The following is a 15,439-nucleotide window of genomic DNA, read 5'->3' on the forward strand; positions in this document are numbered from 1 at the left end:
AAAAAATCTTTCTCAAAATTATTTACTATATACTTAATGCCCTTAAGTGTGTTTGTAAAAAAGAGAAACACTGTCCCTTCATATTTGTTGAGAAAGTGCCATCTGAAATAGGGAACAGACATTACCATTCGATACCAGTTTTCATGACCTTTGATTGTTTTTTTTTTCCTTTACCTATTCTCTCATGGTAGTAATCAGCCTGAGTGGATATGATGGAGACAAACAAGACACAGGTGACGCAGTTTGTTCTCACAGGACTGACAGATCGTCCAGGGATGCAGGCCCCCCTGTTCCTGGCGTTCTTGGTCATCTATCTCACCACCATGGTGGGCAACCTCGGACTGATTTTCCTCACCTGGAAGGACCCCCATCTTCACACCCCCATGTACTTATTCCTTGCTAGTTTGGCCCTTGCAGATGCCTGTTCCTCATCCTCTGTGACTCCAAAGATGTTAATGAATTTTTTATCTAACAATCACATGATATCCCTGGTCAAATGCATCACCCAATTTTATATTTTTGCTTCCAGTGCCACCACAGAGTGTTTCCTCTTGGTAGTGATGGCCTATGACCGCTACGCAGCCATATGCAACCCCTTGCGTTATCCAGTGGTGATGTCCAACCGACTCTGTACCTGGTTGATAAGTGTGTCATATGCGATTGGTTTTCTGCATCCCGTCATTCATGTGGGATTATTATTTAGATTAACCTTCTGCAGGTCCAATATAATACCTCATTTCTACTGTGAAATTTTGTCACTATATACAATTTCTTGCACTGACCCATCTCTTAATGCGTTGGTGATTTTTATTTTTGCTGCTTGTATACAAGCTTTTACTTTTACGACCATCATGGTGTCTTATACCCGTGTCCTCTTTGCCATCCTGAAAAAGAAGTCTGAGAAGGGCAGGAGCAAAGCCTTCTCCATGTGCAGCGCCCACCTGCTCTCTGTCTCTTTGTTCTATGGCACTCTCTTCTTCATGTATGTGCGTCCTGGGTCTGGGCCAGATCAATATCAGGATAAAATGTATTCATTGTTCTACGCGGTTATAATCCCTCTGCTAAACCCCTTTATTTATAGCCTAAGAAACAAGGAAGTTTTAGGTGCACTGAGAAAAGTGATAAAGAAATAAATATTTTTTTGGGGGAAAGCTTTCATTATTCCTTATGTTTTCCTCTGTTTAAATAAAGCATAATGTGGGGTTTGCACATAGTGGGGATTTAATCTATAATCATTAAATGAATGAATAAAAAATTTACAGTAGATAGACTTGTCTTCATCATAAGTTGTTGTGATCATCAAAATAATTAATGAGCATGGTAAAGACAGGCTCCATTTACTTTGTGTTATTGTTGTTTTTAATCCATCTTCAAAGACAAAAGTGAAACAGAAATCTCCAAATTACTGTATCTTTGTAACGTGAAGAGCTTTGTGTTTCCAGATATTCACACTTCAAAACTCCTTTGAGTTTATAGTTTTTACAGGAAGACTCATCCTGTATAAGCCCTCTTTTTAAAAAAGACTCATGCCTTTTTAAATAATTCTTGAATGGGTACTTTTTCAAAACCTTGTCTTTAGTAGTTATTTATAATTACCCAAACAATATGAAAACCAAAGTAATATTGTTAGACTGAATATGACAATATATAACGTATTGAGGCATTTAAAATGAACATCTCTACAAGGTTTAAAAGTAATTTTGCAAATTATAATTGTATTGCAACCATTGAAAAGTTAAAAAATTTAACAATCATATATTTAAGTGAAAGTAATTTTCCTGCAATGTAATGAAAAGTCCTAAATTCTTTAAAATGTCCACCTTTTAATTTATCAAGCACTCTCAATAAGCATCTTGCATCTGACACACATATGCCAATTGAATTTTTTTTCTCCTGTAATTGACAACTACCTGGAATAGCAGATGTGCTTGATCAAATCATAATTATGCAACTTAAGTGACTTTTTCTTTATAAAAACTATGTATGTGTTCTGTCTGACCCTGTTACCATTTTTGAGTTCCTGAGGTAATTACATATGGCTCTGTGAATATTTTAGTCAAAAATAAAGGAAAAGGTAGGTAGTTTGACCTACATTACGTTATTGATAGAGCCGATTTTCATAACCCTTAGATGTCTCTTACAGGGCATACAAGGGCAAAGGAGCATATAAACCATGAATAGTGACCCTAGTGCATTCTGGGGGGTAAAGAAAAAGAGTAAAGTATTGCTATATACATGGCACATTTCTCAGATCCTAGCCTATTATTTTGATTTGAGGATATAAACAATTTGTTGAGTCATCGAACAAAAAAGCACGTGGTGTGGCCAAGTGGCTCCAGCACAGTGTGTTTGGGGCTCAGTTTTCCCAGACTCTGCTCCTCTCATTGCATCTGAGCTCTGCCTTCTGCTGTGTGGGCTCATTCGAAGCAGGTTGCTCCCTGTGGCTGCAGAATCTCTGTAGGAGTTCTTGCCTCCACTTCTCCACACTCAAGGCCAGCGGCAAAACTCTCTCTTTTTTTCTATGTGCCACACAGACTATTTTAAGTATTGGCTGTGTACAATTGCTATCTGGCAATATATAGATGGTCTCTGCCTCCTTTATACCTCTATTATTTCAAGGCAGCGTGGTGCCTGAGTCCACGCTTTTAACCACTACCCTATGCTGCTTCTATACGACTACAACGTCTTACATGAGACCTAACACTAGTGGCTGAAGAGGCACACAGAAGGAGATGGTACTAGCCAAATCACTGACTGCTTCTTCCGCTCCACAGTGTGCCCTGTGGATAAGAGAAGGAAGTAAGCCTTCTGATGTGCTTCCTGGATTCTTCTTTTACTGTAAAGCTCAGGTCACCATGCTAGGTTTTCCCCAGGAGATTGTGAGTTCTTTTGTAGAAACTTTTATGTTTTATGGTTTTATATTTTATGTGAAAGACGGTTTGGAATCCAACTAATACTACATAATCCATAAGAATGACCACATCTCAGGTGCTTCATAGTTCAGCTTATAGCATATTGTAAAACTGAGTAGTTCTTTGTTACATCACACTCTGTCGATAACAACTAACAGAATTAAAGACTTAATGTCACCAATAAAGTCTTGCCCATCTGCCTCCTCACCCAGATGGTATAGGCCAGTGGTCCTCACTTGGTTATCACCTCAAACCAAACAGACTAGAATTTTTAAGATGGGGTTCCAGGCTTCTCATAGTTTTATAAACCTGTCTAAGTGATTCTAATATGCAGTCAGTGTTGACAGTCACTAGAGATAATTATCACGTGAAACTTGGCAAGCTTCCGATGAAGATTAGATGATAATTGAATATAGAAACTTCTCTGTATGACTATTACAAAGACTGTTTGCCAAAGTGGCCACTTTATGAGAGTTTATCCAATTTTTTATCAAGTTTTTATCTTTATTTCTCCCCATTTCTTATGGCACCAAGGGAATAATGATAGATGTCACGTATATTGCATACTATGCTTTTTTATTTAAGGGAGTGGTTCTCAGTCCTTGTTGGAGTCACCTAAGGTCCTTAAAAATTAAGATTCTCTGACCCAGTCTCAAGCCAGTGAAGTCAGCTTCTCTGGAGATGTGACCCAGCTACTAGTATATCTTTATCACTCCAGGGGATGCCAATGTACAGCCCAGGTTGAAAACTACTGGCTTAAAGGAAAAGTAAAATCTTCATATGGTCTTGATTCTTTAGTTGGATTTGGAAGTCTGACACAATTATCCATATTCTAGTGAATATGGACCTGCAGTTTGCTGTCTGAAAACAAGTTCATAAATAAACAAGTAATAGATAACACTAATTTCTTTCAAATTCCTACCAGATAATGAGTTTGGAGAGACAGACTATGCATATCCAGACAGTTCACCAAAAGTTAGCTGCAATTATTTCCTAACAAATATTTCTTTTGCATTAATAGAGACCCATATTTCAGTAGATATTTTACATATGTTGGACAGTTCTCCATTCTTGTCCATATGGTAATATGGTATGATCAATCCACTGAATGTCAGCTAGGCTCTTACAAAGTGTCTACAAGGTAAATACTTTATAGAATTGGAGTCTATAGCCTCTATATAACACCTAAAACTGGTTTAGTTAAGCAGAAGAGGGGCCAATGTCATGGGGATTTTTCACTTGAGGTTTTCATTTTTAAGCTTTCGTGTGCATGAACCCACAGGTATTGTATTCAGCAGATCATTGGCTGGTTTGAGGTTCTGTACTATTCACAGGTATCCCAGGCAATTCTGAGGCAGGTGGGCCTGGACTACATTCTGAAACACAAAGCTCTAACACTCATCATGATCATATTAGGTTGTGATTTTGATTTCTTCTTAATAGGAAAGTCTACCTGCTATTGTCTGAATGTTTGTGTCCTCCCCAAATTCATACTTTAAAATCTCATTCCCCAAAGATGATGGTGTTAAAAGCTAAGGCCTTTGGAAGTTGCTTAAGTCAGGCGGTGGAGCCTTCATGAATGGGATTAGTGTCTTATAAGAAAAGGTTTCAGAGAGATCCCCAACCTTTTCCTCCATGTCAGGACATATTGAAAAGACCCTGGCTATGAATCAGGACGAGGACTTTCATCAGGATGCAACAATACTGGCAATACCTTGCCAGTACCTTGATTTTGGACTTCCAGACTCCAGAACTGTGAGAAATACATTTCTGTGTTTATAAGCTACCCAGTCTGTGGTATGTTTTTACGGCAGCCTGAATGGACTAAGGTACTACCTCCTATTTAAATATTACTTCAAGACTTTTAGGGTATATTCATCTGAATTATCCTAATTGATCCTTTCAGTCACTCTGGAAAAATAGAAGGGAGGTTGTATTTCTTCCATTTACATGTGAGGCAGCCTGGAGTAGTGGAAAAGCACAGTGTGTCAAATCAGATCTGGTATTTTATTCCTGAGTCTTAGATGAAGCTAAAAGTGACCACAATAGCCTCCATGAAATCTTGTAGGTCATAGACAGAAGAAAACAATGAGTGTCTGAGGATATTTAAATGGGCAGTGCCTTAATTTCTTCATTTGTATAATAGAGATTATAATATGCATTTATGTCCCTATTCAGCTGATTGGGTGAGACAATATATGGGATGGTACATTACACAGCATAAATCACTATACAAATACAGGTTTTGTCTTTATGAGGAAGTTAAGATCCAACTTTTCTAAAGTGATATAATCAATAAAGGGCTATGCTAAGACAAGAACCACTGTCACAAACTGTCACAGGTTGCTGGTGTGGCCACTCCAGAATTCTTTTCATTATATAAGAAGGTAATGTAAGAAATGGCAGGTGCTCCAATATGGTTGAGATAGTTTATATGAATATGTCTTTGTTGAAAGTAAGATACAAAAAAATATATTCTTATGATAATGATTATTATATATTTATTAAACACACAAATCCAAAAAATTAGTCTTAGGAGACCCTAGGAGACCTACAAAGTGTGAGAAACAGGAACCATTGGACAAGCCAGAATTTGGAGTAATTTACATTTATGTTGAGGCATCTTTTTCCTTTCAAGGAAAACCTCTGACCAGGGTCTACCATAACAGACACTTAAATATATTTTTGGAATGAATGACTAAGCTATTCAAAGTAAGCCTTTTAAAATCACCAACAATTTGCCTTCAAGAAGGAAGGTAGAGCCGTGAACTTCTGGCAAGGTCAAATAAGTCTAAACAACATTTAGATATTTGCTTAAATGTTTCTTTAAGATTTTATTTTTAAGTAATCTTTACACCCAATGTGGGGCTCAATCTCACAACCCCAAGATTACGAGTCACATGCTCCACCGACTGAGCCAGCCAGGGGCCCCTAAATTTTTTTATAATAAATTTCAGAACATTTCATCTTAATTTCCTCTTTTTTTTTTGTAGTTGTGTCAAAGTATTCCAGCCAAAAATGTAGAACAAATGACAGAACTAAAAATTATTATTTAAAAATCCCTAATAATATAATTGGTTCTGGCAAGAATCATCAAAGGATGCTAAGACCTTAGCTAAAAAAATGAATGGGGACCTGGATAGTTTTACAAGGTGCAAAAGTATCATATCTTTAGTTATTTGCCAGATGTAAGGGAAAATACATAACTTTACAGTAAGGAGATCTGCCTGTTAACCCCTTAACCCAGGGATTACCCTGAAATCCACCAACAGTGACACAAACAGGCTTACTGTACTTCCTGATGTTACGCAATATGAAATTCGTATTTATGAAGAATTTTTGTCAAAATGTTTAATCAAGCCTTTAGATATAAATTCCACTGGGAATAGAAAAATATAAAGAGTAGGATAATAAGTCAAACAAGGCAGCTAGACAAATCCAGAATGAAGAAATTCCACAAGACTATTGAACAATTGGCCCACTCTCTCCACGTCATTTCATAAAGGGGAAAAAACAAATAAGAAAACCATGATGATTAACAACAACAACAACAACAAAGAAGTAAATAAAGGGGGAAAGAAATGATACTTTTGGATTAAAAGAGTCTTGATGAATACAACAAACGCAATGTTACAAAAATAATTTGGTAACAACTGGAGAAATTTGAGCATAGACTGCTTATTTGATGGTAGTGGAAGTATAGTTTCATTTTATCTAATATCAAAATGGAATTGTGGTTAGGGAAAAATGTCCTTTGTTAATGATGCAGTGTGGAATGTTTAGTTATGAAATGTCATGATATCTGTAATTTTCATTAAAATAAATGTTTCCCTTTAAAATGTGTTGAACCTATAGGTTTTTTTCTTCTAGAAGATGTATCTCATTTGCTCAACATAAATCACTACTTACTGGTCTCTGTGCCAACCTGCAGATGAGCTAATTATAAAAGTATTTTATGGGGGCGCCTGGGTGGCTCAGTCGGTTAAGCGTCAGACTTCAGCTCAGGTCACGATCTCACGGTCCGTGAGTTCGAGCCCCGCGTCGGGCTCTGGGCTGATGATGGCCCAGAGCCTGGAGCCTACTTCCGATTCTGTGTCGCCCTCTCTCTCTGACCCTCCCCCGTTCATGCTCTGCCTCTCTCTGTCTCAAAAATAAATAAACGTTAAAAAATAAAAAAATTTATATATATTTTATGTACAAAGTTAAACTACCATTGTTACAAACTGGCAACATGACAACATATACCACAATTTGCTCACCCCCAAACCATTCTCTAACAAAAGAGCTTAGCTGCTTTACTTATGCATAACTAAAATAACTAACATACACAGTTACCTACTATTTAACGAGCCCTTCCTATCTGTCAAATACAGTGTTAATGGCTTGACATTAACTCTCTCATCTGACTCTTGCAACAACCTGGTAAGTGCACATTTTGACTTCATTTTGCAAATGAGATCTCAAAGCTTAGAGAGTTTAAGTTATTGATGAAAGACATAGAGACAACGCCAGATCTGAAACCAAAGTCTATGCTTTCAAGCAACTTTGCTACTCTTCCTCCCCATGTCTAGAAGTGGATATTTAAATTTAAGTGAATTTGTATCCATAGTGAACCTTGATGACATCAAGAATAATTTCAGTTATTACAGCTAACTTTATGATATATTGCAAACTCGGTATGGGACATCTCTCTTCTTTATCATTTTTGAAAAAAATTTTTACAATAATCTATTTGTTATTCTAGATGAATTAAACATTTCTAGTTAAACTATTTCCTTATTACTTTGTTTAATATTTCATCCAATTTATAAATTAATTTGGAAAAATTAATGCCTTTACTAGATCAAATCTTTCTGCTTAGATAAAATTATGACTTTTCACACATTAAACAGATTTTTATGCCCTTCAGTAGTTTTGCATTTATACCAAATACATATAGATCAGGCATATTTCTTGCCAAGTTTAATCACATATGTATGTATACACACACACACACACACACACATATATGCGCATCTGTATATCTATATATAGATACATAGATTTTTTTCAAGAAATATATTGGGAATTTTTTTAGATTTTTGACAATTTGAAAAAACTCTCAGATGAACTTCATAGTCTGGAAATATTGAAAAATTAAGAAAAAGGTATGTCATGAATGCATAACATATGTGATACTAGTCTATTTTATCATACTACCATAAAACATACAAAAATCTATATAAAAAGTTAAAGTTTATCGAAACCAACACACACACACACACACACACACACACGTAGAGTCTGCACATGGCTATACTGGCAGTTGAGAGAAAGCAGCATTAAGTCACAACTACATAAAATTAACTGTGGTAATACTGTACCACTGTAATAATTTCATAGTCGCCTTCGGCTGCTGTTGCAATGAGCTCATGTTGAGTACCTGCTTACACAACTTTTGAGGCTAATCACCTCTACGTAAGCAATTGGTTTTTCTAGCAAATTGCATATTGCAGTATAAAGTGATCCTGTAGTTCTCACGTTTTTCTCATCATATTTAGTGCAATACCATAAACCTTGAATAAAACTATGGGACACATATGAAGTGCCATTAGTGGTTCTGTTAGTGTTCCCAAAAGTCAGAGAAGAATCATGACATTACAAGAAAAAGTTGAATTGTTTAATATGTGTGGTAGATTGAGGTCTGCAGCTGTGGTTGCCTGCCATGTAAAGATAAATGGATACAGTATAAAGGACCACTATGAAAAAAAAAAAAAAAGAAAGGAAATTCTTGAAGCAATCACTGCAACTACCCTAGCAGACTCACAGGTACAAAAACCTTGCATTTTTTGCAAAATACCTTTTAATCTCATATTAAAAATGTAGGTTTTATGTGGGTGCAGAATTGCTGTAAGAAAGGCATAGCTATAGGCTCTAACATGATTCAAGAGAAAGTGAAGTCATATGATAACTTAAAGCAAAAGGAAGGTGAAAGATCTAAAGTTGGAGAATTTAATGCCAGCAAAAGATGGTTTGATTATTTTAGAAGGACGTTTGGCTTAAAAAAACATCAAGATAACAGGAGAAGCAGCTCTGTCAACTAAAAGGCAGCAGAAGAGTTCCGGGATGCCATTCAAAAAATCATTGAGGAGAAAAGATGACTACCTGAATAGGTTTTGAATGCAGATGAAAGGGTCCTATTCTGGAAAAAAAAAATGCTATAAAGGACATTTATTAGTAAGGAAGAAAAGCGAGCACCAGGATTTAAGGCAGGGAGAGATGGGCCAAATCTACTGTTTTGTGCAAATGCCGTTGGGTTTATGATCAGGACAGTCCTTATCTATGAAGCTGATGACCCCTAAGCCTTGAAGGGAAAAGAGCAATCCCAGCTTTCAGCCTTTTGGTTGTACAAGAAAGCCCAGACAATAAGAACAGTTTTTCTGAATTGGTTCCATCCTCGCTTTGTTCCTGAATGCAGGAAGTACCTTGCCAGTAAGGGATTGCCTTTTGAAGTTCTTTTGATGTTGGACATTGCCTCCAGCCAACCAGAACCCCGAGTTCAACACCAAAGACATTATAGTGGTCTACTTGTCCCCAAACACAATGTTTCTAGTTTAGCCTCTAGATCAGCGGTTCATAAGAACCTTTAATGCTCATTATACACAGTAATATATGGAAGGGACTGTCAATAGTTTGGAAGAGAACCGCAATAGAGAGAATATCATAAAAGTGTGGAAGGATTATACCACTGAAGATGCCATCATTGTTACAGAAAAATCATGAAAGCCACCAAGCCCAAAACAATAAATTCTTGCTGGGAAAACTGTGTTCAGATGTTGTACACAATACGATTTATGACAGAGTCAATCAAGGAAATCATTAAAGAGGTTGCGGATGTGGCAAAAAAGGTGGGGCGTGAAGGTTCTCAAGATACGGATCTTGAAGAAATTCATGAACTAATACACACCACACCAGAAGAATTAACAGACGATGACATGATGGAAATGAATGCTTCTGAGCCAGTGCTAGACGATAAGGAAGAAGACGGCAGAAGCAATGCCAGAAACAAATCAACACTAGACAATCTGGCAGAAGGTGCTGATTGATTATTCAAGACTGTTTTTGAGTTTGATGACATGGACTCTTCTATGATATGAGAACTGAAAATAAAGCAAATGGAGGAAGAAGGATTGGTACTGGGTTAGAAACATTTTGAGAGGAATGAAAAAGCAAAAAAGTCAGAGAGAAATGACAATGTATTTTGGTAAAGTTACACTGAGTGGGCCTGCTTCTCCCACAACCTTTTCCACCTCCTTCACCTCTTCTGCCTCTGCTACCTTTGGGACAAGACCAACTCCTCCTTTTCTTTCTCCTCCTGAGTCTCCTCAGTGTGAAGACAAGGATGAATACCTATATGATGATTTATGTCTACTTCATGAAGCAAATAATCATCATGCCATACAGTTAAAACAAAACCTATTTTATGTGTGTGTCTTCATGTGAGAAATTTAGTAACCACACAGCACGAACTGTATGAGATATTTTTGTATCAACTTCATCATCAGCAACACCGCCTATGTATTCATCCTGTAGATGAATACAAGTGCAAGTCTTGTATGGGAGCAAATAGCCTAACCTTACACAGGTGTAAAGTGAGTGATATGTAATACAAAATTAATAAGGCATTAGTTTTATAACTTTGCTTTCAAAGAATTACATCATCATACAGTATGCCTCTCTCTCTTTCGTTATTGGTAAAAACTGTTGATAAGAAGTTCCTATTATCACAGGTGCTTTTTTAAATGTAACAATGTTTCCAATACTGTATTATGAGTATAGCTGTAATATGGTATGCCATAAAGAACTTATAACAATTAATTCATTTAATGTATGGTCTGGGCCACCATCAGGCAATCATATTAATTATAGTAGACTATCATAAAGCAATCATATTGCTGCTTCTTTGTAACAGTGCATGAACTGTATTCCTGTAAATAAATATGAATTTCTTTCTCACAGCTTTTCATTTTTGATATCTAGTGTTAGTAACACATATAATGTCTACAGTGTTTTGTATCCTAAGACAATATTGATGTAGGTACTGACAATTCATCTTTCAGAGGATGTAAACTTACGATACTAATACAGTACAGTACTGTAAATGTATTTTCTCTTATAATTTTATCAATAATATTTTCTTTTCTCTAGCTTACTTTGTTGTAAGAATATAGTACATAATACATTTAATATACAAAATATGTGTTGATTAAGAATTTATTTTATTGGTAAGGCTTATAGTCAACAGCAGGCTATTACAGCAGTTACATTTTTGAGGAGTCAAGTTATACACAGATTTTCACCCACACAGCTGATTGGTGCCCCTAGCTCTCATGTTGTTCAAGAGTCAACTGTAATGATATAGAAGACTATATATGGTATACATTAAGTTAAAAATAGCTTATGAAAACTTATGTATAGCAGAGCCATTATTTTGTTTTAAAATGTTCATAAAAATTATGCATCTATAAATTATGTATTTATAAGTATACATAAACATTAACTACATGCATGGGTAAATAATAGGAGAAATATTCACCAAAAAGTTAACTGTATTTATCAGTTGTTACTGAGATTACAACAATTTTGTTTCTTTGTGCTTTTCTATGTTTTCATTTTTTTTTCTGCAATTAACTTGCTTTCATTTTCAGAAGAAACAAGCTTATAAAAATAATACAAATAAGCATGTTAAAAGTGATTTGTTGATTAGTCTATAATTCCCAATAGATTGAGTTCATTCCACAGGGAATCTTTTGGTGGCATTGAGGGAGTTTCCACATTCTCTTCACAAACAGGTTTGAAGATGGGAAGAAATAAATATCTTTTCTTCCAAACTGCATTTTTCAAAGAAAAATAACATGAGACAAACAGTTGTGTTTGACATTTTTGTTCTTGTATCTTAAGAGTTCTTCATGAAAATTTATATTTTATGACATCTCTGCATCTTCTTATAAGAAGTGGGTGAGAATACAGTGCTTTATTTTATTGTCATTATTCTTTCCATGAAAAGTGATAGAACATATCATTTTAGTAACAAGCGTTTCTCATGAGCTGTCAAAATATCTTCAAATTTTTTTGAGATGATTTATCTATCAAATGGAACAGAAAAGAATCCTAACTGAATAGCTAAATAAAAATGTTGTTCATTTCCTTCAACCCCTTGTGGATACAAGGCTATATATCTATAGAATGAAGATTTGAACCCATGCTATAATATAGTCTGTGTGCTTCACCACTATGCTATGCCACCTACTAAGTAGCTAAGATGAATTATAGTCTCATAGGCTGTGGGCAGAAATACACCTCAGAAATTCCAATGCTGTACAAAAGAGAATCTTAAAACGAAGGTTATACAGTGGCTTAGGCTTATCACTTAGTAATTTAGAAGTAGAATTGAGACTCAAGCTTTTAAAATTTTGTTACATTTCTGTTAACATTTATTTTGCCAGGATAATGAATTATAGAATCAATCTGTTTAATAACTTGTGTCTTTGAAAGTAAAATTCATTCTGACCTTTATTTTATTATGGGAACTTCACAGAATCAGTTAAAAGTTAGAAATTATAGTGAAGGGGCTTTTCAAGTCTTTTAAAGACCTTTAAAGGGAGGTTATGCCTTCCCCTTCAGTGTGGTTCTTGTTGACATATTAGTTTTCTAGAAATATGCAGAAAAGAGTTCACCACATCTGCTGAGAACAACACCTCACTGTTGTGTTCTTGGAGGGGTATAAAATAAGGATAATCTTGTACTTGCAGTGGTTTGACAGCAGTGCGCTTACTCGACAATTACTGTCAATGTGACCAGCCTCTCTGTTGGTGTTTCTCCATGTCTAAAATAAATCCCAAATTTTCTCTTTTCCTATTTCCAGTGAAAATGAAGAACTGCTTTCCTCAAAATAGCCTCTCTTTTAAAGTGGAAAAACTCCAGGTGTCTTTTTATAGAAAACACCCCAATTCTTCTATATATTTTTACGGTTCAAAGATTATTTTCATTAGAGCTGAATTTTTCGCAAATATTGTTATTCTTCCTTTTGAATTACAGAGTGAAAGCTTTGAGATGTTTCAGCCTAGCACACACTTAGGGAGGGAATCTTCAGCTACGTCTATACAGAATTGATGTCTACATTACAGAAGTATACATATGTGTTGGAATGACAACCACTTGGGTGGTCTTGTCATAAAACCCTGGGGACTGCAAATCCAAGATTGGTAAATATTGTCTTGAATGGTTGTATACTTCATTAGCTGTTTATTAAAGGGTCGATCTTTTAGATGCTAAGAGAGGGTGTTGAATACATAAAACATATTTTATGTTCAGACTTGTGCATAATTTATCATTCATGAAATGCACTGTGATGGTGAGGACTGAAGCTTTTTCTTTGGGGTCTCCACAGGATTCAGCCTTCTCACTTTCTTTCCAGGCTTATGGAACTCGTGGATACATTTTATTTTGGAGCTCTTATCTGCCTTGACTGCTGTCTTTATGTTAGTCATTACCTATTACTGTGGTTCATCTTTTCTCATTTGATTTGCCTTTTAAACAAAATTTATAATTTTTACTATTTAAATTGAATCCACCTTTTCAAAAACACTGGTTATTTTTCCTACTTTGGGACCATTTGTAATGTTTCATTCCACCCTGACTGATAGTCCCGTTTGTAATCCCCAAAAGTACAGGAAAAGAAAAAGCCTTCCAATCATTTTATAATTATGAGCCTCTGAAATATTAAAAACATTCTTGGTTAACCACATAATTGTCTACATTGGCATGTTGAATGGGAGCTCTTGGATCTGTTCCAAATGTGCAAATAAGCTGGCTAGTGTTTTTGTTTCTTCTCTAGTCTTGAAAGAGTGATTATTTTAGCATCTTGAGTGCAGCACCAGAATTAGAAGATCTATGTGTGACTGAGCTAAGAATGATAGTGCTGTAATGTAGAAGGCACTAAATACATATTTATTGACTGAATGCATATGTTCACATCGGACAATTTATTGGGAAAATTAAAGATTCCATTAGAAATTTGGAGTGGGTTGGAAGAATGTATAATCAAAAGGATCTGTTAGGAATTTGAGGAGATTTTGATGAATATACAATCAAATAACATAATAGTAATGGACATAGAACAGCTGAAATGGGATTGTAACTTACTGTCTTATTAGTCTATACAGTAATATCTTGGAAAAAATGATATATATCACCAATACCAAAGATAGAGTCCAGTTTTCATTCAATAAAAAAGACATGAAGGAGTTCCTGAGAAAAGGTGAAACTACATCTGAACCTGAACGAGTGTCTCTATCATCCTTCAAGTAATACTATACATATTTTAAAAGCCTTTTTACCAAGCCTTTACTTCTTGAAATTATATTTATCATCATTAGTATGTTTTAAACAAGAGAAGCTCTAAGCTTTACTATTTGTTGAGTAAGGGCCATCTGAAATAGAGGAATATGACTTTGTCATATAATACCAGTTTTCACGATCTTTGTTCATTTTTTCCTTTATCTATTCTGTTATTGCAGGAAACAGCCTGAGTGGATATGATGGAGGCAAACAAGACGCAGGTGACGCAGTTTGTTCTCACAGGACTGACAGATCGTCCAGGGATGCAGGTTCCCCTGTTCCTGGCGTTCTTGGTCATCTATCTCACCACCATGGTGGGCAACCTCGGACTGATTTTCCTCATCTGGAAGGACCCTCATCTTCACACTCCCATGTACTTATTCCTTGGCAGTTTGGCCTTTGCAGATGCTTGTTCCTCATCCTCTGTGACTCCCAGGATGTTTGTCAGCATCTTAGACAAAAGTCAAATGATATCCCTCTTTGAGTGCATGGCCCAGTATTATTTTTTTGGTTCCAGTGCCACCACAGAGTGTTTCCTCTTGGTAGTGATGGCCTATGACCGCTACGCAGCCATATGCAACCCCTTGCGTTATCCAGTGGTGATGTCCAACCGACTCTGTACCTGGTTGATAAGTGTGTCATATGTGATTGGTTTTCTGCATCCCGTCATTCATGTGGGATTATTGTTTAGATTAACCTTCTGCAGGTCCAATATAATACCTCATTTCTACTGTGAAATTTTGTCACTATATACAATTTCTTGCACTGACCCATCTCTTAATGCGTTGGTGATTTTTATTTTTGCTGCTTGTATACAAGCTTTTACTTTTACGACCATCATGGTGTCTTATACCCGTGTCCTCTTTGCCATCCTGAAAAAGAAGTCTGAGAAGGGCAGGAGCAAAGCCTTCTCCACGTGCAGCGCCCACCTGCTCTCTGTCTCTTTGTTCTATGGCACTCTCTTCTTCATGTATGTGCGTCCTGGGTCTGGGCCAGATCAATATCAGGACAAAATGTATTCATTGTTCTACACGGTTATAATCCCCCTGCTAAACCCCTTTATTTATAGCCTAAGAAACAAGGAAGTTTTAGGTGCACTGAGAAAAGTGATAAAGAAATATTTGGGGAAAGCTTTCATTATTCCTTAA

General features: G+C 36.1%; 2 protein-coding genes across 2 annotated transcripts; both read left to right on the plus strand.

The window, feature by feature from the left end:
• The first annotated feature begins 209 nt into the window (after positions 1 to 209).
• LOC122230294 (olfactory receptor 5AC1-like) lies at positions 210 to 1,133 on the plus strand. The gene has a single exon (XM_042956064.1). The coding sequence runs from the start codon at positions 210 to 212 to the stop codon at positions 1,131 to 1,133; it is 924 nt and encodes a 307-aa protein (XP_042811998.1).
• A 13,355-nt stretch (positions 1,134 to 14,488) lies between these two features.
• On the plus strand, positions 14,489 to 15,439 carry LOC122229254 (olfactory receptor 5AC1-like). The gene has a single exon (XM_042954339.1). The coding sequence runs from the start codon at positions 14,489 to 14,491 to the stop codon at positions 15,437 to 15,439; it is 951 nt and encodes a 316-aa protein (XP_042810273.1).

The sequence above is a fragment of the Panthera leo genome, chromosome C2, assembly GCF_018350215.1.
Source record: "Panthera leo isolate Ple1 chromosome C2, P.leo_Ple1_pat1.1, whole genome shotgun sequence".
Taxonomy (NCBI): domain Eukaryota; kingdom Metazoa; phylum Chordata; class Mammalia; order Carnivora; family Felidae; genus Panthera; species Panthera leo.

Coding starts and splice junctions, on each gene's coding strand:
- LOC122230294 (XM_042956064.1), top strand. CDS start 210: ATGATGGAGACAAACAAGACACAGGTGACGCAGTTTGTTCTCACAGGA.
- LOC122229254 (XM_042954339.1), top strand. CDS start 14,489: ATGATGGAGGCAAACAAGACGCAGGTGACGCAGTTTGTTCTCACAGGA.